Below are 23512 nucleotides of genomic sequence, written 5' to 3'. Positions count from 1 at the left end.
GCAGGTCTACTAGTTTGGAGACTATTACAGTAATCCAGACAAGGGTGGTGATAGCTTAAACCAGGATGGCAGCCATAGGGGTGGTGAAAGTCTGGGTAAATTTTGTTTGCAGAGATGGTAGGAATTGCTGACAGATAGCGATGTAAAGTGTGGAAGAAAGACAGGAGTCAAGACTGGCTCCAAGGTTTTCGTCTTGTGCAATGAGAGGATTGTATCAGTCCTTAACTACTACAGATGGGCGAGACATCAGGAAGAGCCCTTCCAGGAAGGAAGATCAGATTCTCAGTTTTGGATATGCTTTAGTTCACATGCCCGTTTAGGCATCCAAGTACATATGTAAAACAGGCAGTCCTAGATATTGGTCTGGAATAGGGAGAGGCCCCGTCTAGGGATTTAAATTCAGGAATCATCCCATGGCCTGGAGAGAATACCAAGAGAGCTCGTGTAGATGTAAAAGGGAAGAGGTGCCAGGACTGAGCTATGAGGTACAGGGATCAGGACATAAGGAGTATTTGGCCAAAGAGACTGAGGTGGAGCAACTAGAAATTCCAGAGAAAACTCAGAGAAGTGTGATACCTTGGAAGCAGAGAGAGGGGGAGAGTTGTCATCAGTGTTCCATGCTTGTATTAGGTAAAGTAAGTTAGGATTGAATAATGACCGTTATATGTGGCAACATGGGGGTCATTTTATCTTGTAATTCTCATGAAAATATAAATACTTGAGAAAAACCAAGGAAAGTGTGAAGAATTGTGACTGGGACTCAACTTACCAGATATCAGAACATACTATGTACGTCTTCTATAATTAAATCAGTGTTGAAATGATATAACAATGGCCAAAGGGACCACAGTTGAAAACCCAGAAGATTAGCTCAGTGTATATAAATATTTATTATATGATAAACATAGTTCTCTTCAAAAGGAGAAGGGTGTGGTTTTTAAAAAATGGGGCTAGTCCAAATGGGTATCCATTTGGAAGAAGATAAGATGAATCGTGAAAGTATTAAAAACTTAGATGTGAGAAATAAAGCAATAACCATCTTGCAAAAATATACAGGAGACCACATATACAATGTCAGGGTAAGGTATTGTACCAAGACATCATACCCTTTTAAAAAAAGAAGAAAATGGACAAGAAAAGAACAAACATTAATAGAAAAAATAAGAGATGTGAACATAGTTTTTAGAAGAATAAATTAATTGGCCGACAGGCTTAAGAAAATGTTTAAGTTGTTAGTAGTTGGGGAAATAAATCAGTGAATATTGATCATTGGCAAAAAAGTTAACCATTGCTAACAGGTATAAAGGAAAAAGGATTCTTATACCTTGTAGTTATGATTTATTTTCCCCCATAATATTGCTAATGTGATACAAATTAGTTTCTACTCAGGAAGAAACATGTTGTAATAAAAAGTTGGGTTTATTCGTACTAAGAATACCACTGTGTGGCCTAGCCACACAGCAGTACTAAGGCTCTAGACAGCTCACGTAAACTCTTGAGGCCTCGTTTTCCTTATTGTGAGGTGGAGGTAACCATCCTAGGCTGTCTCCTTTCGCCAGAAGTTGCGAGGATCAGCTAACGTGTATGTCAGGTCTTTGAAAATAATACAGTGTGATTCCTAGAATCTTAGCACAGGCCATGAGCACAGAGTCCAAGAACAAATGACGTACAGTTTGACAGGTACATGGGGAGAAGATACACTTCTCGATGTAAGTTGTACAGAAGGGCCTTGCGAAGAAGCATTGTACTCAGCACTGAGGCTCAGTTTGGTAGGCCTGGAACAGTGCTACCCTGTAGAACTTTCTGAAATGATGAAAACATTCCGTGATCTGTGTGCTTTTTCACACAGTAGCCACTAGTCACATGTGGTATTGAGCACTTGTGCAACGGAGGACATGAATATTTAACTGTGATTGATTTTAACTAGCTTAACTTTCTATATAGTCACACGTGGATAGTACCGTATTGGTTAGGACAGGAAACCTTGGCAGTGATCAGGCTACACACATCTATTGAATTATAATCTGAGGTAGGCTATAACCAGAGACCAATTAAATTACAGTCAGAGGTATGTGGGGTTTATATTTGCCACAAGTAAAATGGGCATTAAAATGTTTGGCGAACAAAAGATCAGCATCAGGAAGTTGTTAACAGAAGGTACTCAGTGAGGAAAACATTTATCCAAAGAAGACTAGAAACTGTGCATTCAGACTCGTCGGCCAGAAGTCCAGACACACTGGCCTCATTGCTTTCCCAGTTCAGCTTTTGTTTTGCATCTTCCTTGCTGCCCATCACAAAGTTCTCTTCACTGCTCTTAAGGTGAGCCCTGGCTCTGCTTTTTCTCTGTTGTGAATCTCATCCATGGGGTTGGTTTATTCTCCTATAAATGGATCAGATATCTCTGTAAGGTCCTTTCCTGTTCTAACATTCTAAGAACTTTTAAGGAGATAGCTTGGTTTTCATGAGCTGCGTTTCAGGAGTGATTTAGGGATCAGGGTGAGAACGGGTTCTGTAGCCAGCTGTCTCCACCTGTAACATGGGAATTTCTCTCAGCAGCATCAGGCAGTGGGTGGCCTTTCCAAGGTCAGGGAGTCTTGGTCTGTCCTGGCCGTGACTTACTAGCTTGGAGGTATTTTCCATTGAGCATAGAACAATCAATTTTGTGTATTTCCATTTTATTCTTATGCACAAACCAAATTATTTTAAGGTTAGGTATTTAAAAAAATGAATTTGCAGGCTCATGTTGAAACCGATGAAGTCTTCTCTTTTTGTGGTTAATTTGTTCTATCATGTTTTGTGCAAGATAGTTGTAAACTGTCATTACTTAAGAAGCAAAGGAAAAGGAGAAAAGGTTGCCATTTTTAAATGTTGTCAACATTTACTGATTTTGATTTCTCTTTAGAAAATCCGCCTGTATGAATATTTTAGTGAGTAAACAGTTGGCTACATGGAGAACTGGAAAACTGTGAAAAATATTACAAGTGCAGTTGTGTGTTTACTCTTGGGAAAATATATCCAAAGTAGAATGCCTAATTCCATCTTCACAGATTTTTAAATTTGAGATTACTCAAAAGAATGGAAGATGGGGCTTCCCTGGTGGCGCAGTGGTTGAGAGTCCACCTGCCGATGCAGGGGACGCGGGTTCGTGCCCCGGTCTGGGAAGATCCCACATGCCGCGGAGCGGCTGGGCCCGTGAGCCATGGCCGCTGAGCCTGCACGTCCAGAACCTGTGCTCCGCAACGGGAGAGGCCACAACAGTGAGAGGCCCGCGTACTGCAAAAAAAAAAAAAGAAAAAAAAAAGAATGGAGGATGACAAAGTTAGTTACTATCAATTAGACCCCGTGGAATTCCCCCAGAAAGTACTAAGCATAGAGTATAAATAAAAAGTTGATTTAGTAATTTATAAGAGAAGAAAAAATGGATTGGCTGGTGAGCCAAAGTAAAATAACTAAGATTTTAGAGTTGCCGTATGATCCAACAATCCCACTCCTGGGCATATATCCAGAGAAAACTCTGATTCGAAAAGATACATGCACCCCAATATTCGTAGCAGCACTATTTACAATAGTCAAGACATGGAAGCAACCTAAGTGTCCATCAACAGAGGAATGGATAAAGAAGATGTGGTACATGTATACAATGGAATATTACTCAGCCATAAAAAAGAATGAAATAATGCCATTGGTATAGAGGACCTTATTTACAAAGCAGAAATAGAGACACAGACGTAGAGAACAAACGTATGGATACCAAGAGGGAAAGGGGGAGGTGGGATGAATTGGGAGATTGGGATTGAAATATATACGCTATTGATACTATGTATAAAATAGATAACTAATGAGAACCTACTGTATAGCACAGGGAACTCTACTCAGTGCTCTGTGGTGACCTAAATGGGAAGGAAATCCAAAAAAGAGGGGATATACGTATATGTATAGCTGATTCACTTTGCTGTGCAGTAGAAACTAACACAATATTGTAAAGCAACTGTACTCCAATAAAAATTTTTTTAAAAAAAGAATGAAATAGTGCCATTTGCAGCAGCATGGATGGACCTAGAGATTATCATACTAAGTGAAGAAAGTCAGAGAAAGACAAATAACCATGATATCACTTATACGTGGAATCTAAAATATGATGGATGTAACAAACAGACTCACAGACACAGAAAACAAACTTACAGTTACCAAAGGGGAGAGGTGGTGGGGCAGTGATAAATGAGGAGTTTGAGATTAGCAGATATATACTACTGTATATAAAATACATAAACAACAAGGTTCTACTGTATAGCATAGGGAACTAAATTCAATATCCTGTGATAAACCATAATGGAAAAGGATATGAGAAAGAATGTGTGTGTTTGTGTGTGTGTGTATATATATATCTGAATCATTTTACTGTATACCAGCAACTAACGTGACATTTTAAATCATCTATATTTCAATTAAAAAAGACACTAAACTTTTTCTTTACATCATGATTTTTATTTTGGTTTTTGTTTTGTTCTTTTAATGAATTTAGCTGGGAAAGAATTTTAGGACTGTGGAGTAAGTAGAACAGAACAATAAAAAAGTACATAACAGGTAAGAAAAGTACCATTTTTAGCTGGGACTTCAAGTACGTGAAATAGGTAATTTGGGCAAATCTTAGGTTTCTGGGCTTATTACATGTCTGGGAACAAAGCTATATTTTACCATTTTCATTTGCAGAAGCAAAATATGTCTTGGACTCCTGCATGTAAACTAATAGACAACTTGTATCACTTACATTTTACAAAAAGCCAAGGCATTTCACTTTTGATATATATGTTTCTGAAGGTTTACCATGTTTGTTTGTTCTTTTGTTTTCAATAGAGTCCTGTGAAGATAAATCAGATTAGCCTGGATGAAAGTGGCGAACACATGGGCGTGTGTTCAGAGGATGGCAAGGTATGGGGATTACATGGTCACGTGGAAAGCAGCGCTCCAGCTCTGTGGGCTGTGATGTTACCAACTCCAAGGGCTAGAGCAACACTGTGCCTACTGTATACCTGCAGTAGGAGAACCCTGATTATTCTTTTTGGGTATCGGACTTGCTCCCGATTGCTCATAATTAAAGTAAAATATATTTTGTGCAAATGTGCCTTAGGAAAAATAATTACAAGAATGTCAATAATGTAACTAGTATTAAGCTGATTAACAGCTGTGGCAGAGGGACATGTCACCTTAATCATTACTGCCGTGCCACTTAGGCTTCAGCGACTGGTCTGCAGTTCCTGCAAGACAGTGGTTTAATGCCTTTCTGCCATAAATCCACAAAATTGGATTTTGTGGGCATGATTTCTGTGGGCTGGTGGTTTTCATTTTCACACACCAGTTATGAATGTTTCTCTTGAATTATAGAATCTTTTGATAAGCAATCATAGTTTATCAGAAGAATAAAATGTCTTACAGTGGCCACATTAAATAAATGTAAAATCAATATATGTACAGTTTCTAAAAACCTGGCCCCTACTTCCTCGACCGAGGACATACATCATTTGTGCAGTGTATAACTAACAATTATCAGTGCTGCTTGCCGAGGTTGAGCTGTGATATTTAGTGGTTGTGGTGATTGATTTTCCACTTATAAGAATGTCTTTTGTTTTTCAGTCAATGGAAGGCTTTTCTAATGTTGGTTTGCAATGATAAAATTCTGATGCACAGCGTATTTAAGCTACTCTTCTAAAACAACAGTTGAAGAAGAGAATGCATTAAGAATCATTACAGAACCTTACATATTCTGGACTTCATAGAGCAGATTTCCTAATCTAATTTTATGTTTTTTATGGGATCTAAATTCAATGGGCCATTAGGATAAGTAAATTAAAAACAGTGTAATCAGTGTAAAAGATTTATACCCATTTAATCTGTTAACAAAAGAAAAACGAAGTCCTCTTGACAGACAATGCATTTTTATATATCTAAGCCTAATGTTACCCAAAGAGTCTAGTAAGAGTAATTGGAACACTCATGCTTTTCAAAAAGCACTGTCAAATTTTCTGAAATTCTGGGATGAACCAGACCATCAAAGATAGATAAGGGAGGAGTTGGTATGTGCAGAAATTGAGAAGAATTATCCAAACTCTTGAAACATTTCGTATTTATAAGAAAGATCATCTTTTTGTTTTCTGAAAGGTGAGGAAGAATGCCTTCTGGATTAATGCCAATGTAATTGAACTAATTTGTTGAAGGAGAATATTGTTTTTGAATTGGAAAAGAACTTAGATACTTCATCTAAGAATTTTCAGAACTCTAAATTTTGAAGAATTACTATTTAATGCGGCAAAGCAGTATATTTTAGCTACAGTGTCTGGTGGATAACGAGATGACCCTCAGATATCTCCTGGCACACTTCTTGGCAAGCACCTCTGTTTTCCTATTTTAGTCAAATTTATCACTGCCATATTTTGTTATAGACCCATGATGCATGTTTAAAGAATGGTTTTCTCATATATTTTATCAGCGTTGATAGAATTGAAAATAAATATTTCAGCGCACGTAGGTGTGTAAGCTAGCCCTCCTCGTGGGTTAGTCAGAATTGTGAAAATTGAGGCGCTAATATACAGTGATCTAGTAAAGTGGTTAGTGATGATGATCTAGTAAAGTGGTTAGTGATGATAGCAACATAAAGATTATTAAGCAAGATCAGCTCCGGATACCTAGATCTCGTGCATCTTTCAATGGCTGTTGTGAGTTTTCTTTCTTTAGTGCATTAAGATTCCTAGATAAATCATTACCTTCCATTTCACAGATAACCTTTGATATTCAGTTTTAAAGTCATAATTCTAACAGTTGTTTAAAATTTACTCTGTTTAGTCAGCTCGTGCTCAGTTCTAATCTTTTTATTTATCCTCGAGTTCCAAATTTTGAAATATACTCACACGTATACTGTGTGTGCGTGCGCGCGTTTGTGTGTGTGTGTTACTGGTATACATTTTTAGGTAACTTTCCGCGTAAGTACGTAACAGCCTTATTTTCTGATCTCTTGCCTATGTCGCCCTCATACATGAACTAGAATTAATTTAATGTAGAATTCTGGGTTGAACTATTTTCTCTCAAAGTTTTGGAGACTTTGCTCCCTTCTGACTAACCTTTATTGTCCTAGACATGTCAGAGGCCAGCCTATTTTTGTTGTTTCACAAAACCTTTTAAATTTTTTTTCTGTCCTGCCTTGGATCTCAGACTCATCATAATAACAACAACACTACCAATGGCAACGAACAGTCCTTGCAATTCAGTTTGCTAAGTTAATGTCTTGTTTGGGTCTATTTTCATTCATTTTGTCTGGAAGAGGGTAAGTCCTTTTGATCCATATACTGAAGTATTGTTTTCATTTCAGGAAGGTTGACTTCAGTCCTGATTTTGATTATTGCTTCAGTTCCACGTGTTTTCATTTCTTCAGAGAAACTCAATAATACTTAGGCTGGAGGCGGTATTGCGCGGAGGCTAAGAGCATCGCTCTGCACCACGCCTGCCTGGGCGGCTTTCCCACTCTTCTCTGTTAGGTCAGGGATGTTGCTTGACCCCCGGCCCCTCCACTGCCTCAGCTGGGCAGTGGGCACAGTGCGAGGCCTGGATGGGAATGTGGCAGAGCCAGTGCTGGATGTGTGGGAAGTTCTAAGTTCTTGGTGTTTTTATTGCTAACCCTTCACTAACCATCTGTAGTCTGGCCTCTTCCCCTCCCATTTTGTTGTACCTCACTCACCTTTTCAAGGTAAGTTGGTGAATGGATAAGCCCTATCCACCCTTCTTCTCTTTTGAAAATATATGTAGGGGGGTTCCCTTTTCTCTACACCCTCTTCGGCGTGTATTGTTTGTAGATTTTTTGATGATGGCCATTCTAACCGGCGTGAGGCAGTGCCTCACTGTAGTTTTGATTTGCATTTCTCTAATAATTAGTGATGTTGAGAATTTTTTCATGTACTTTTTGGCCATTTGGAGAAATGTCTATTTGGATCTTCTGCCCACTTTTCTGATTGAATTGTTTTTTGATATTGAGCTGCACGAGTTGTTTATATATTTTGGAGATTAATCCCTTGTCAGTCACTTCATTTGCAAGTATTTTCTCCCATTCTGTGGGTTTTCTTTTTGTTTTGTTTATGGTTTCCTTTGCTGTGCAAAAGCTTTTAAGTTTAATTAGATCCCATTTGTTTATTTTTACTTTCATTACTCTTGGAGGTGGATCAAAAAAAGATCTTGCTATGATTTACCTCGGAAGGGGAGGGATAAATTGGGAGATTGGGATTGACATATACACACTACTATATATAGAATAGATAACTAATAAGGTCCTACTAAATAGCACAGGGCACTCTATTCAATACTCCGTAATGGCCTGTATGGGAAGAGAATCTAAAAAAGAGTGGATACATGTGTATGTATAACTGACTCACTTTGTTGTACACCTGAAACTAACAGAACATTGTAAGTCACCTATACTCAGATCTTTAAAAATTAATTTTTTAAAAAGAAAGAAAATATACTGTAAGAAAAATTGGTCATGTTTTGTGACACACACACACACACACACACACACACACACACACACACACATATACCTCACACATATGCTTTGCTTTCTCATGGTTTTTATCCTCTCATTTCTCTGTAGTCAGGGAGAGTTTCTCTTCTTGTTTTGGTCCCTTTGCTGAGGAACTTTGCTTCCAATATCAATTTTGCTTTCTGGAGTAGACTTTTATTCTGTTTTGCCTTTTTGTTCTTCCTGAACTCTTTCGATCTCTCCCAATTTTCTTTTCACGTCAGCCTGATCTATGTTTAATTTTTAAAACCAAAAATTATGACTTCTTGTGTGTCTTAGAGTGTTTTAGAGGTGGAGTGGTGGGGAGGGGAGTTATCCTGCCACCTTTGAGCTGTGTTGTCAGCTAAGTGATTCAAACCTCTCTGTGCTTTACCCTATTTCCTCCTCTATAAAAGGGGGGATAGTAACAGTACCTGCCTCATTAATCATTAGGAGAAATGAATTAGTTAATATATGTCAGTGATTTGGAATAGTACCTGGAACAGAAGAAACACGTAGTAGTCGTCAGCTGTTACCATCATCATTATCATTGTCCTATCCTTTGCTCCAGATTCATAGAGGTCTCTTCTTCTTATTGAAGTTGACAAATAGTTTTGTAGTTTGTTTTTTTCTTTTCTGGTTACTATCAAAACTTTTTTTTTTTTTTTGGCCGTGCTGCACGGCATGTGGGATCTTAGCTGCCCAACCAGGGATCGAACCTGCACCCCCTGCAGTGGAAGCATGGCGTTTTAACCACTGGACCACCAGGGAAGTCCCTATTAAAACATTTTTTAAAGCATGGTTTTTCTCCCTCTGAGTCACTGGAATTGTGTTCTGCAGTATTCTTTTTATAGACCTTGTGTGCATTTTTGTTACTCATTTATCCATTCCAGAACAGGGAGACAAGCTCTTTCTGAACCTGGGTTAGCAAACAGATTCAGGCCCTGCTTGTTATCCTTTTGGGTGTTGTAGAGTCACCCTTCAGCTCACATAGGGACCTGTTAATGAGCTCCATTTCCTCTGACTGGAGGTATCCAGTTAAGGCAGCTCCTCCAGTGAACTGGGGGCCTCTCCTATCTTCCCTCCTGGGTCTTTGACACCCTCCATGGGTGGAGAATATGAAAACCTGCCATCTCCCCCGCGAGGGTGCCTCCAACCACTGCCCTAGATGGAATGACAGTTTACGTGTTCACCCCTGTTCTTCTAATGCTTGACCTGTTGTTATTTGCAAGCCAGGGTTTGAGAGGGGCTGTTACAATGAAGTAATAGCTGGGAGGGTTGTCCAACACTCTGGTCACCTCATTCATAGTTTCTCTATGTCAGATGGCCCGTCGCCCAGTTTTCTGGTTTGCAAATACATAGAATTCCATGCTAAAGGGGAGAAGGCTTATACACCTTCCTGATTGTTTCATGAGAGTAGGGTTTCTTTACTTGTGGTGGTAAACACATAGCACATACGTTTTGTGGTCCTCCTATGGCTCTGTGGGTTTGTAGTTAATGAGAAATCCTCCAAGACTTTGCAGTAGGTTGACTCTAAGGCCAATTGTTCTGAATTTTCTCTTTGTCTTCACTAGGTATTTTTGTGACAAGTTGGGAGAGGTTGTCAGGGCTGCTATAGGGGATACCATTATCAAAAGGATCCTCTCTATTTTAACCTTTAAAAATATGATTCTTAACTCAGATGCACTCTTCCTAAAAGCCCAAACTTTCTAGGCAATCATTCAACGGAGTCTTTTCACAGAGGAGTGTGCTAATCACTGAGAAAATGACAAAGAGGGAGAGAGAGGGGAGATGGATGAGAATTGCTTTGGATTTTACTAGCTTTAGTAGTTTTAAGTTCTGACCAACTAGTTTGGGTGTCACATTAGTGAAATAAACCAAAATATCAAAGGTTTTACAACTCACCCTGCTTGTACTGGTAAAGTTTACGAGATTTGTCTTGTGAAGTCTCAGTGTTTTCCATACTGAAGGAGACGATGACAGTTGAGGAAAATGTTATTCAGTTAAACGTACGAATAGAGACTAACCTAAGAGTTCTAACCTGGCTTTGCCCCCTCCGGCCCCTAATCCGGGCACGCTATGACATTTTTGCTTCCACTAGTTCTAAAGGGTAGTTATGAGTTTCAGCCTGTTTTCTAAGAACTTCTGCAATTTGTTCTCTTCTGTTTATTCCTTCTTATCACTCTACTATTATGTCTTCATATGGATCCGTGTGTTTGTTTTGTTGTTGATTTGTGATTTTTAAAGGGACAGCCCTGGAAACTCATAATTTAATTTTCGCCGTTAGATTTACAGTATTTCTCGTATTCATTTTCTCACCGATCCCTCAGTCTTTTTCGACGGGTTCACATTTGTTTGTTTTCAGCTCGTATACTTTTCCCTGCAATAAAAATCACTTAACTTTTGTCCTTAAAATCATCTTTACCCTGTTATAGGCAGAAGGAACTTCATCCACTTGAATGAATGTCTGGTGCATTTAGTTTCCACTTCTGTTGTAGAGTTGTCTGATTCATTCCCTTTCATGTTACTTTGGCAAATATTTGAGGCTTTGGATTTTCTTTTCCCTATTCTACTTTTCTTACACTTTATATATTGTAGAAAGGTATCTTCATTATTTGCAAATTTTAGACTAGCTCCTATAATGATAGAGTGTAGACGATAGGGCTTGGAATACTCTTCTTGATTTTTACAACCTCAGGTGAGTCATTTATTTTTCCACGGAATCATCTGTTACACAGGCATAATGGTGTTTGCTTTCATCCCTAGCTGTCTTGCTATAAGGGCCAAATGAGGCAGAGCAAGGTTGTCACTGCTAGTTACATACTGTCAGTTATCAGTCTTTAAAAGTATCATTTTAAAGGTATTTCTTCTCATTTTCAAATCCATAAGCATAGTTTAATTCAGAATAAAATTTCTAAAAAAGCCAGAATGACGCTGGCCATTTTAATAGACAGCTTTTCCAGAAGGTTGTTCCCTCCACAATTGGAGAAGACTGAGAAGTGACATCACATCTCTGAGGAGAGGTTATCGAAATATACTTTCCGATTGGAATGTTAGCCTAGAAATTAGGCTGGGCCTCACACGGGACTTCCCCATTGGTTAAAAGTGAGTCAAATTACAGCTAAAAAATAAATTCAGAACTAAGAGGAACATCTAGACATTGCTAGATGTTGACCACGGTATGAGTGAAATAAATACGTTCCACCTGAAAAAAAATACGTCATTTTACCCCACCAGAAAGTTCAGTTTGTCTAGGGTGGGATCTGTCCCTTAATTTCCAGGAATCCTAACCGTGCACTCTGGCCTGAGACCCACTGAGGTAAAGCACGTGGAAGCGTTTAGAGGTCCAAGCTGGTAGTAGGAGCGTGAGCGTTGACGGGACCACGTTGTCAGCGACATCGTTAGAATGAATTCATGGAAGTAGCTTATGTTAGAAGAATGTAAACTTCCTAGTTTAGCATGACTTTCTACTGATGTAACATTAATAAGTTGAGCACTTTTTAATTTATTAAGATTCAGGTGATACAGCACTTGTCGTATTTTGACCCCATTTTCTTGGATTTGTTGGGCTCATTCAACTACAACTTCCTGGGATAGAGTAAAGCTCTGAATGCAGTGCTTTTCTTTTGAGCTTCTCTACCACCATTTTATAAGAAGTTCAATGCATCCTGTGCATATACATTCATATAAAAGCAGTGATGCAATGCCCTCTGAACAATGAGAAGCAAGGTGGTAGTGGGGCCTGCATGTATTTGCCATGTCAAGAATACATTTTAACAGATTACCTCTGATTAAATCAAATTCCCTCTATGCTACATTGTACCATGTGCTGTTCTTGGAACCCAAATAACATACTTGGCACAAGGGTATAAAAACAGTCACAAAATGAGTGGAATATTCTAAAGATTTTATAGTTTAATGAAATAATTTATCTCCTCAAATGGTATCATAACATGAGTACATTTTCCTCTTGGAACTTGCACACATGAATTACTCAGAACTTACTAAGATGGGGACTTGCCTGGTGGTCCAGTGGTTAAGACTCTGCACTTCCAATGCAGGGGTCACGGGTTCGATCCCTGGTCAGGGAACTAGGATCCTGCATGCTATGCTGCACGGCCAAAGAAAGAAAGAAAAAAAAAAAAACTAAGATGAAAGCAAGGAAAATTCTAAGTAGTTTTATATCTATTGAAAAAATTGAATTTATAATGAAAAACTTTCTCACAGAGCGCCATTGGACCCAGATGGCTTCACAGGTGAATTCTTAAAAATTTAAAGAAGAAATAACACCACTCTTCTAGAGACTAGAAAAAGAGTGAACACATCTCAAGTGTTGGGAAATAGTTCTAAGTGCCCCTAATAGCTGGTTCCAAGTGTTTGAGAGCTCCTGGAATTCATACACTGTGCTTGTGAGAATGTAAATTGATTGGAACCACTTTGCAAAGTCGTTTGGCCGTCTATTAGATGTGAACAGATGCATAACCTGTGATGCAACAATTCCATTTCTTCATAAATGGGTATATAAGTGGACCAAAAGATTTGGAAAGAGTTTTCACTGCAGCATTATTCATAATAGCCTCCATCTGCAAACAACCCAAATGATCAGTGGAAGATGGATACATAAATTATGATGTATTCATACATTGAAATACTATAAGGCAATGACAAAGAAACAGCTCCTGCTGTACGTACATAGCAGTATGGATAAATATCAGAAAGAAAATGTCGAGGGAAAGAAGCCAGTGAAATAGTTTATGATTCTATTTATATAAAATTCAAACATTAGCACAACTTACTGAAGGTAATAGATTTTGGAGGAGCGGTTAGTTTGTGAGGGTGTGAATGAATGGGAAGGAACACAAGGGAGCTTCTTGGGTTCTACTTCTTGACCTGGGTCATGGTTGCAGCGATATGTTCGTGTCATAAAAATTTGTCAAGCTCTGAATCTGTCATCTGTACCGTTTATGTACATTACTCAATTGAATATGTATGTTATTCAATTTTTGAAGTCAACCACTCAGAGAAAAGGTTAAGATTAAACAACTTTAAGGGAGGCACTGGTAAGGAGAAAATTAAATCTTACATTTATACGCTCTAAATAGAGTCAAGATAAGACTGTAAATGAAGTGCAGCTCACCTAATCTCTTGCCACTTTGATCTGCACAGTTGATTTATATATCTGTGACTCAAAAAAGAAGCTCCTTTTTCCTTCAAGGAAAGGAATAAATAATTCCTTTAGGAATAGTCTATGGGAAGTTCATAAAAGGGTATTAGTAACCTATTCATATCTATTTCATTTTTAAAGTTGATGTCCATTTAATAAAACAGACTTGTGATGTGCAAAGGGAACTCTCTATCCATGAGATACTTGTAAAAATTTAATTTCAGCAGTGTGTTTTCACCCCCATAGAATTGTTTTCATTGGATATTTAATAGAGATTACATGGGCTTTAGATTACTAAGTGTTCTACTTTTGTTTTTTAAGATTTTTAAAAAATAAATTTATTTACTTAATTTTGGCTGTGCTGGGTCTTCGTTGCTGTGTGCAGGCTCGCCGTCTTTCTCTAGTTGCAGCGAGTGGGGGCTACTCCTCGTTGTGGAGCATGGGCTCTAGGTGCGCAGGCTTCAGTAGTTGTGGTATGTGGGCTCAGTAGTTGTGGTTCGCAGGCTGTAGAGCACAGGCTCCTTAGCTGTGGTGCACAGGCTTAGTTGCTCTGCGGCATGTGGGATCTTCCCAGACCAGGGCTCGAACCCATGTCCCCTGCATTGGCAGGCAGATTCTTAACCACTGTACCACCAGGGGAATCGCATATTCTACTTTTTTATTGATAGTATGTGTTCTCACTGACTCAGCAGCCTTCTTTGTTACCGTCATGGTGAACTGACAAGATCCATTTACTTTGTAGGTGCAGGTGTTTGGACTATATTCTGGAGAAGAATTTCATGAGACTTTTGACTGTCCCATTAAAGTAAGTATTCAGTAAGTTTTAATTTTTCTAAGGATTTTCTCAACAAAGGCAATAGGATTACAATACTTTGAACACTACCAATCTTGCATTAATTTTGTCAGTAAGTATCTGTTCAACTAATGTACCAGATACTATTTGATGCTGGGAAGGTACACAGAATGTATATTATGTGACTGTGATCTCAGTCTATCCTCAGGAATCTTTTGTTGTAGTGGGTGAGATGATACACACACACACACACACACACACACACACACACAATCTGAGATTAAAGACTCAAAGAGGTAAAACAGTATTAAGGAATCTAAAACTGAGAGAGGTTACTTCTAGCTGTCCTCGTTACTGATGGCTTTGTAGATGGACTGTTGTTTGGGCTTTAATATACAGGGCTGATGGAGAAAGCTGACTTCCCATGTGGAAGAACAGTATAATATGAACGGAGAGGCTAGAAAATTCAAATCGTGCTCAGGAAGTGGCAAATAGTCTAGTTTAGATGGTGCATAAAATACTGACTTGGCAGGAAAGCTGCACGGGCCGATTGATGCTGGCTTTGTATTCAGGCTAAGGAATTTGGACTTCGTCTGGTAGATAAGGAGAAATTACTGAATGTTGGAGAGCAAAGAAGTGGTGTAAACTGAGCTAAGCTTAAGGAAAAGTAATATGGCAGCTATAACAGTGTTAGATGTGAGAGCTGATAGACCCAAGGCAGAAGGACCGATTTTAGGTAACAGTCATGGTAGTTACAGTGGGTATTACAGTTGTTAAAGGAAGAGGTCGTTCAACTTTCTCAGGTGTTTATTCAAACATTTATTGATCAATGGGTGAAGGAGAGATGGGATCTGATGTGTGTTCTAGAAAGCCAGCCCTGCCACAGTGCAGGGGGATGTAAGCAAGAGAGTGATTGGGGACAGGAGACAATTTAGAAGGCTAATGCTGTACTCTAGAAATGGTGTTACAGGAGCTCAGTGAAAAGAGGGATGGTGAGTACTCAAGATGGTGTAGAAGGAATGAATCGGGAAAGCCTCGAGGAGGTAGACGTACTAAGACTTAGTGATGGTGTGGCCGAGGGTCATAAAAGATGGAGGAGCTGAGGGTGGATCCAGGGTCTTGCTTCGGTAATGGTGTGTGGGAATGTCATCAGTGGAAATAAGGGATGGTTTGAGGAAGGATGTTGCTAGTTTGGGCTTGAGTCTAGATAACTGTAGCGCATCTGGTGGAAATGTTATGTAGGAAACATTCATGGAAACATGAATATGGACCTCAGTATGGAGATTGGCCCTAAAAACACAAAATGGATAACCACAGCTGAGTAAGATGAAACCATTTTGAAAGATATTATGCAGTTAAAGAGTCAGATGTGGCACATGTATACAATGGAATATTACTCAGCCATAAAAAGGAACGAAATTGAGTTATTTGTAATGAGGTGGATGGGCCTAGAGTCTGTCATACAGAGTGAAGTAAGTCAGAAAGAGAAAAATAAATGCCGGATGCTAACACATATATATGGAATCTAAAAAAGTGGTACTGATGAACCTAGTGGCAGGGCAGGAATAAAGACACAGACGTAGAGAATGGACTTGAGGACACGAGGGGGAAGGGGAAACTGGGACAAAGTGAGAGAGTTAGCATTGACATATATACACTACCAAATGTAAAATAGATAGCTAGTGGGAAGCAGCCGCATAGCACAGGGAGGTCAGCTTGGAGCTTTGTGACCACCTAGAGGGGTGGGATAGGGAGGGTGGGAGGGAGACGCAAGAGGGAGGAGATAATGGGGATATATGTATACGTATAGCTGATTCACTTTGCTGTACAGCAGAAACTAACAGAACATTGTAAGGCAATTATATTCCAATAAAGATATTTAAAAAAAGAGTGAGAAGACTGATGGTCAAATAATTCTGGAGCACTAATTTAAAGATTAAGGTAGTGGGAGAAAAAAAAAACAGTGAGGGATCTAAGAACAATTAGTTAGGGTGATCGGAGGAGACCCAGGAGAGTGGTGTCAGGGAAGCCAAAGGAGAGAGGGTTTCCAGAAGGAAGGAGTGGGCATCGTGGGAAAGGCAGTGCGGAGATCACACGAGGTGGGGACTGAAACACGTAGCAGGAGGCTCCACGTGTCAAGAAGTAAATGGGAGATGAAGAAGTAGAAACAAGCAGCGTAGACTCTTCCAAAAAATTTCATGATGAAGAAGGGAATTCATCTGATAGATGGAGAGAAAGCCAGGGTCCCAGGAGCATTTCTGCTGGTCATGTTTTGGTTGATGGTAAAAAGTCAGTAGGGGGGAAAGATCAAAAATAAGAGAAAGGGAAAACTTAGTGGAACGGCACTAAGGGATGGGTTCCGTCGTGTTGGGAGGGAGAGAAACCTTGTATATGAGTCCTCCAGCCTCCCGCCGGTGAGGCCAAGCCCAAGTGTTGCTACGTTGGGCAGTGAAGGACCCGCAGTCAAGGGCAATGACCAGGAAGTGAAAAAAGGGGTAAGGTAATGTGGTGGAGGGGCACGGGGATGTCTGGAATAGCAGCTGCGATGTAGGATGATGCACTGTAAGAGAGCTAAGAGGACTCTCCTAAGAGATTTTAAGAATGTGTAACAACAGAATATGCAAATGATTCCACTGATATCCAGGATGGATTAGGGAAGTGTGGAAGGGAAGAAGGGCTAACCTGGGAAGGAGGAATGGTTAGAGAAGTGAGGAGTCAAATGCTAAATGCCCTCAAAATGGCAGTGTAGGAAGAGGAATCTATTCCGTTGGAGGATGGAAATGTATTAGTTAATTAACAAGAGTGTAGAATGTATTTAGTTGGAGTTTTATGAAGGTGTAATTGTGTGAATTTTTTTTAATGCCCAGAAATATTCTGTTAGGTTGGAAAAAAACACAGTGTATTAGTTGATGAATACACGGGTCTGGGGATAAGACAATAAGGAGGCAGAGTCTCTGCAGGCTGCCAGCCATAAAAGGGGAGCCCCGAAGATGGGTTTACACTGAGTGCAGCCACCAGACCTTCAGAAATGCCACTGGCAAGTGAAGTAAACGGTGGTGAGGATGGAGCAGCCTTGAGAGCAACCTTTCTGAGGGGTTGGGAGGAGATCGTGGAGAGCGGATGAGAACCAAGGGGCCGGGAACTGAGGCTGGAGGTGAAAGGGAAGGGCCTGGATGCTGCGCTCCAGAACTCCTGGGTCCTGCAGCTCTGTTGTCTTTCTGCTGTTAGGGCGCGGATGTAATTGTGCTAAGTGTCTGAGGCTGCATCGCCAGCCCTGTTCCACTGGGTGCTCTCAGTCACTGGAAGGCGTCTGGACAAGGAGATAGTTGGGTTCTTTCTCTGGGTTTCTTCTATGAAATGTATTCAGTTACACACATTTGTGACATCTCGCTGCCTCTACTGACTGCCTTGGCTGTCTCTAAAGAGGGGTGCCCACTCAGAGGGTCCCACTCAGCCAGAAACGACAGCTGTTCACTCTCATCTTTTAGCTTTGACCCAGCTTCGTAGAAGAAACCTTTTCATACCAGAGCAAAACTTATCCTCAGTTGGTGCAGAATATTACCTGCATAGATTACTTCCTACCAGGATACCGGGTTGATTTTTAGATCATGCTGCCGGTAATGTACAAAGGGCTTTCATTCTGTGCTGGAGCTGTGACTCCTAAACCACTGTTGGGTCCTTATTCCCTTGCAGATCATCGCCGTGCATCCGCATTTCGTGAGATCCAGCTGCAAGCAGTTTGTGACCGGAGGGAAGAAGGTAAGTGCTGCGTGTTGACCGTCACATGCCGTCTTTGAGGGGGTTCTGTTTGCTCCTTAATTTATCTGTAGTATTTTTAATGTCTGCCTCTTCGTGCAGAGAAAATTCGCGAAAGCACAATGTAGTGAAATCAGGAGACCATCACCTCCTGGGGGAGGTGTGGCCTCAGTGCTTCTCACTGACATTCCTTTGGAGTAGATGTAGGGCAAAAACAGAGATGTTACTCCAGCTTCCACCTAGTGCTTTGAAATATTGTCCCTTCCACAAAGAAGAAGTAGCGTTTAACAGTAACAAAAGAGCAAGTAAACTAGTGTTTTTTCCCGTTGTAGAAAATCTCCTGCAGGCCTTGAGACAGTTGTAGAACAATTATGGCTCTTTTTTGCTGACATGTTCCTGGCATATTTTATTATCTTAGTGCTATTTAAAAAATAAGAGAGTAAAGTAAACCTTTTGTACATTTACATGTTTGTAGGTAAATTCTAAAATTAAAGACTCTGCTTATAGAATAAGTTCATTTTTCTATTCTTATTCACCAGGGATTTTTTAAAAAACCATTTTTATAATAAAATGCTACCACTGTCCTGGAACTCTGAATGTTATTTCATATTCAGTTTGGGCATCAGTGGAGAGAAGGCTCTGTGCGGTATTTCTATAGCAGGGTATAGGTATGGAATGGCTGCTTTGAGGCTCAGCTACCACATGATTTGGAATGTTCTGTAGTAGTTATCTGTCTTTTTCCCTTGGTCTGCAGCTTCATAGAATGATAGGGCATTCATAGAATGTCTTTAGAATTAATCAGTGGGAATTACAGATTTAAACTAACTTTCTCTCTCTTAGACCTGCAGCTAATTCACTCCTGAAAGAAATAGCTACCTTACTTGTCTTTGTTGGCCTCAGGAAAGAGTAACTTTAAAATTCCTCTTGTTAAAGTATTTCTTTACTAAGCACTTTTCTAGTTAGGAAATTTTATGTGAGATAGAGCATGAATTCACTTAGCTGTTGTCGACTGAAAAAAAATGCACAACATGAGAGTTGTGAGTTAAGTTTTATCTGGGGCAAAATGAGGGCTATAGCCCGGGAGATAGCATTTCAGATAGCTCTGAGGAACTGCTCTGAAGAGGTAGGGGGAAGGTCAGTATATACGTGATTTTGGTGAAGGGGGAGTACATGCAGTCAAGTACACATTTTTTGCACATATTTTTCTACTAGTCTCATGAAGGTTTCTGCTAGTCACAAGGAGCAGACGTCACCACGTAGGATTTTAGTGTTTTTCTAGATATGAGGAGATGCAAGAATTGGGCTCATAAAATTGGCTCCTGAAAATATCTAACTATCTGAAGACCTGTTCTGCCAGTTTTTTTTTTTTTCCCCAGAGCACAGAGTGCCTGATTTCTGATCTCCACCCTGAACTCCTTTCGGAGGGTGTTGAAGGTCAGCAGCTGCAGGGGCTCATGATTTAATCCTTGTAGAGGTAGATGGCAAGTGCTAATTTGTAGGTGACAGTATAATTTAAACCCAGGCATTTTTATTTAAAACGCAGTGGGGATAAAGAATGCTGAGTCACTGTGTTTTTTTGTTTAAGTGGCCTAAAACAACAAACTTTCATTATCTCACAGGTCAGAAATTAAAGAGTGACTTTCCTGTATGGCTCTGGCTCAGGGTCTCTTGTGAGATTTCAGTCTATTTTTTGCCCAGGGCTGCGCTCATTTGAAGGCTTAACTGGGGCTGGAGTATCTGCTTTCTTAAAGGTCTGTTGCCTTCTTAAGAGCAATCCCTCATAAGATGTTGGTAACTTAAAATATTGATAAATCACTTTGGTTGAAGTATTTCCCTAGTGGGGATGCAGTTTTGAGTTCTAGCTCTCCAATTTCAGAAGCTAGAGATTTTACAGTTGTCCCCTATTTTTTGAAGGTATTGATATGAAAGAACATATTAGAGATAATATGAGTGATGTCCAAGTGGACTCAAACTCATACTTTGGGATTTTCCTGTGTTGGTGTGTGTTCTTAATAATCAGCTTGTTGGTGGAGGTTAATAATTGCTTTTATACTGTGAAGGATACCTATGGTCTGATGTAGTTTGCCACAGTAGTTTTGCTACATGAATGTCTTGTCAACCTGCAGGATGCCTGGGTTAACTGTGTCAATTTCGTATTCTTCGTCCTTCTACTTAGCATTTGACATCATTTACAGACATCTGTAGGAAGGACCTTGTGAATGTAGCTGTTTGGGCCAAAGCTTGTTGAGTAGATACATGAGCAATTATATGGACGACAGAGTAGTGCGGGCAAGGTCATATGGAGAGAAGTTGGAATTTATACAAAGACTACGTTGTGAATAGCAGTAAAATAAGTAGAATTCACTGAATGCTGAACAGGCAAGAACATCAGAGATTTGGTTCATCTTTTTGGTTATCACTGACTGCTTGACAAGTTTTTCTGTGTTCACTCTTCCAAGAGACAGCATTGTCTTTTCTCCTTTCTTCCTATTCACTTCTCCAGAAATGCATGGGTAGACATTTTTTCCCAAGCACAAAAAGATGTTTAATTATGTGTATATAAATTAAAAACATTTCAGGTCATCTGGTAAAAAAGTTTAAAAAAAATGATATTGTTAGAATTTCTGGATTAAAATCATTTAAAAGAAAAAACACACACCAAAGGGTTAGTATATTGTATAAAGGACTTCGGATATTGAGCTTGATGAAAGTATACGTGTGATATTTTGAAGTGAAGAATCAGAGGAGTCCACATGTCAATGTAAATGATATTGTCATCTCTTTTAGATTTTTTAATAGCTTTATTGATATGTAATTTGCATGCCATAAAGTTCACCAGTTTAAAGTGTACAACTCAGGGACTTCCTTGCTGGTCCTGTGGTTGAGACTCCACACTTTCACTGTGGGGCGCACAGGTTCCATCCCTGGTCGGGGAACTAAGATGCCGCATGCTGCGCGGCACAGCCAAAAAACTAGAGTGTACAATTCAGTGGTTCTTAGTATATTTACAGAGTTGTGCAGCCATCACCATAATCTAGTTTTAGAGCATTGTCATCAGCCCAACCTCGTCCCCATTAGCAGTTACTCCACATTCCCCTTCCCCCACTTCCCAGCCCCAAGCTACCACTAATGTATTTCACTTCTCTATAAATTTGCCTGTTCTGGATATTTCATATAAATTCCGGGTATTTCATGTAAATGGAATCATACAATAAGTACGTGGCCTTTGTGTCTGACTTCTTTCATTAGTTTTCTAGGTACATCCATGTTGTAGCATGTATCAGTACGTCATTCCTTTTTATGGCCAAATTACATTTCATTGTATGGATATATCATATTTTATTTAGCAATATTTAATTATGATTTATTATTTAAATATTTTATTTAAATAGTTATCAGTTGATGGACATTTGGGTTGTTTCCACCTTTTGACTATTATGAATAATGCTGCTGTGAACAGTAGTCAAAACATGGAAGCAACCTAAATGTTCATCGAGAGATGAATGGATAAAGAAGATATGGGGTGTGTGTGTGTGTGTGTGTGTGTGTATATATATATATACACAATGGAATATTACTCAGCCATAAAAGAGAATGAAGTAATGCCATTTGCAGCAACATGGGTGGACCTAGAGATTGTCATACTAAGTGAAGTAAGCCAGACAGATATCATTATAATATAGCTTATATGTAGAATCTAAGAAAATGATACAAATGAACTTATTTACAAAACAGAAATAGAACCACAGACATAGAAAACAAACTTATGGTTACCAAAGGGGAAAGGAGAGGGGGAGGGATAAGTCAGGAGTTTGGGATTAACATATTAACACACTACTATATATAAAATGGATAACCAGCAAGGACCTACTGTATAGCACAGGGAACTCGACTCAGTATTTTATAATAACCTATAAGGGAAAAGAATCTGAAAAAGAATAGATAAATATATATGTATAACTGAATCACTTTGCTGTACACCTACTTCAGTTAAAAATATAATAAAATTAAAGGCCATTATAATTTTTCCTACTTATGTTAAAGGCTTAAGAAACATTGGCATGTAAATGTGCCCTCTATTCAGGGACTTGTGACATACAAACTGTTCACTGATTTCTCTGGATTCATTAAAGTTTATTGTGTAAATATGTATTTAGTGAGTAGTAGAAATTAGTGTTTAATCAATAAACTAGAGTGACTTCTTTGTACAGCGTTGAATAACCAGAGATTTCCAAAACATGCGCCAGCTTGGTGTGCTTTGCAGAAATCTCCAGAGAGATTTCTTCCTTCTGTATGTGTATGGCATGTACTTTTAAAGATCAATTCCGCTGCACGGTTTTTGGCATTTGCGTGTTTTGTTTGTTTTAAAATAGATTTATTTTGTTGAAGGTATTTCAGGAAATACTTCTGATTTCATTAAGGAATGCAGCTTTGATTTTAAAAACTAAGAGAAAGGCTTTTTGGAAGGTGACATTAAGAAACAGATACTATTGTGAAAAGAAAAGATTCTTTTCTTTTTTAGGGTGTTAGGAGGACCCTCATTTTTTTCCCCTTATAACCGAGTTACGGCATTTTGTTCCTTTGATAAATGAGAATAACAAAGACTGTGTTGGCCCAATCGCAACTCTGATCATTTAACTGCAATTTTCAACCAGTGCCATAAGCTAAGCAGAACTAGTTTGAAGAGTCCAACATTTAGCAAATGGTGATAACCTTGCAATAATCATACATTGCAGATATCAAGACCTCCCTGTTTAGAGTAGATGGCAGATCATATAGGGGAAAAAAGAGCAAAGACAATTATCATGTAACTGAGAGGTAATGACCTTCTGCCTTTAAGAAGTAATTTAATCTTAAAAAAAATTGGAGCAAAGACTGGCCAAATGAAGGTGTAATGTGGAATAAAGGCATTCTTAAGGCATTCTTAACCCTTAAGAACACTGATCTTACTTAGACTGACAGCTAAATGCATCTAGGAATCGTATGCCAACTTCTGTAGACAATGATGAAAGCAGCGCAGCGACCACAGAAGTGGAATAGGAAAGATGGATGTCCTACAGTGACATATTCATGATGTCATTTCATAAGAAAATTTGACAGAGATGTCTAATTTAATATTTTAGTTGATTTGATTTGATGAGAAATTTTGATTCCTGGAAGAACATTTCTTTAAAAGTAATCAGGACATACATTTCAGAATAGTTCCATAAAATAGCCATGTAGCAGAAAAAACCTGAAACTGCAGTTTGACACATTTGTT

General features: G+C 39.2%; 1 protein-coding gene across 1 annotated transcript in view; it reads left to right on the top strand.

The window, feature by feature from the left end:
* The window catches only part of VPS41 (VPS41 subunit of HOPS complex), a 188684-nt gene that overhangs the window by 76524 nt on the left and 88648 nt on the right, over window positions 1–23512 (top strand). Inside the window, exons 5-7 of the mRNA XM_082661461.1 lie at window positions 4855–4929; window positions 14446–14508; window positions 18190–18255. Coding sequence (XP_082517587.1) covers window positions 4855–4929; window positions 14446–14508; window positions 18190–18255 — 204 coding nt within the window. The remainder of the gene's footprint in view (window positions 1–4854; window positions 4930–14445; window positions 14509–18189; window positions 18256–23512) is intronic.

The sequence above is a fragment of the Grampus griseus genome (genome assembly GCF_964374135.1).
Source record: "Grampus griseus genome assembly, chromosome: 9".
Classification (NCBI taxonomy): domain Eukaryota; kingdom Metazoa; phylum Chordata; class Mammalia; order Artiodactyla; family Delphinidae; genus Grampus; species Grampus griseus.
Note: the sequence above shows the minus strand (reverse complement) of the source record. Positions and strands in the feature narration are given on the sequence as shown.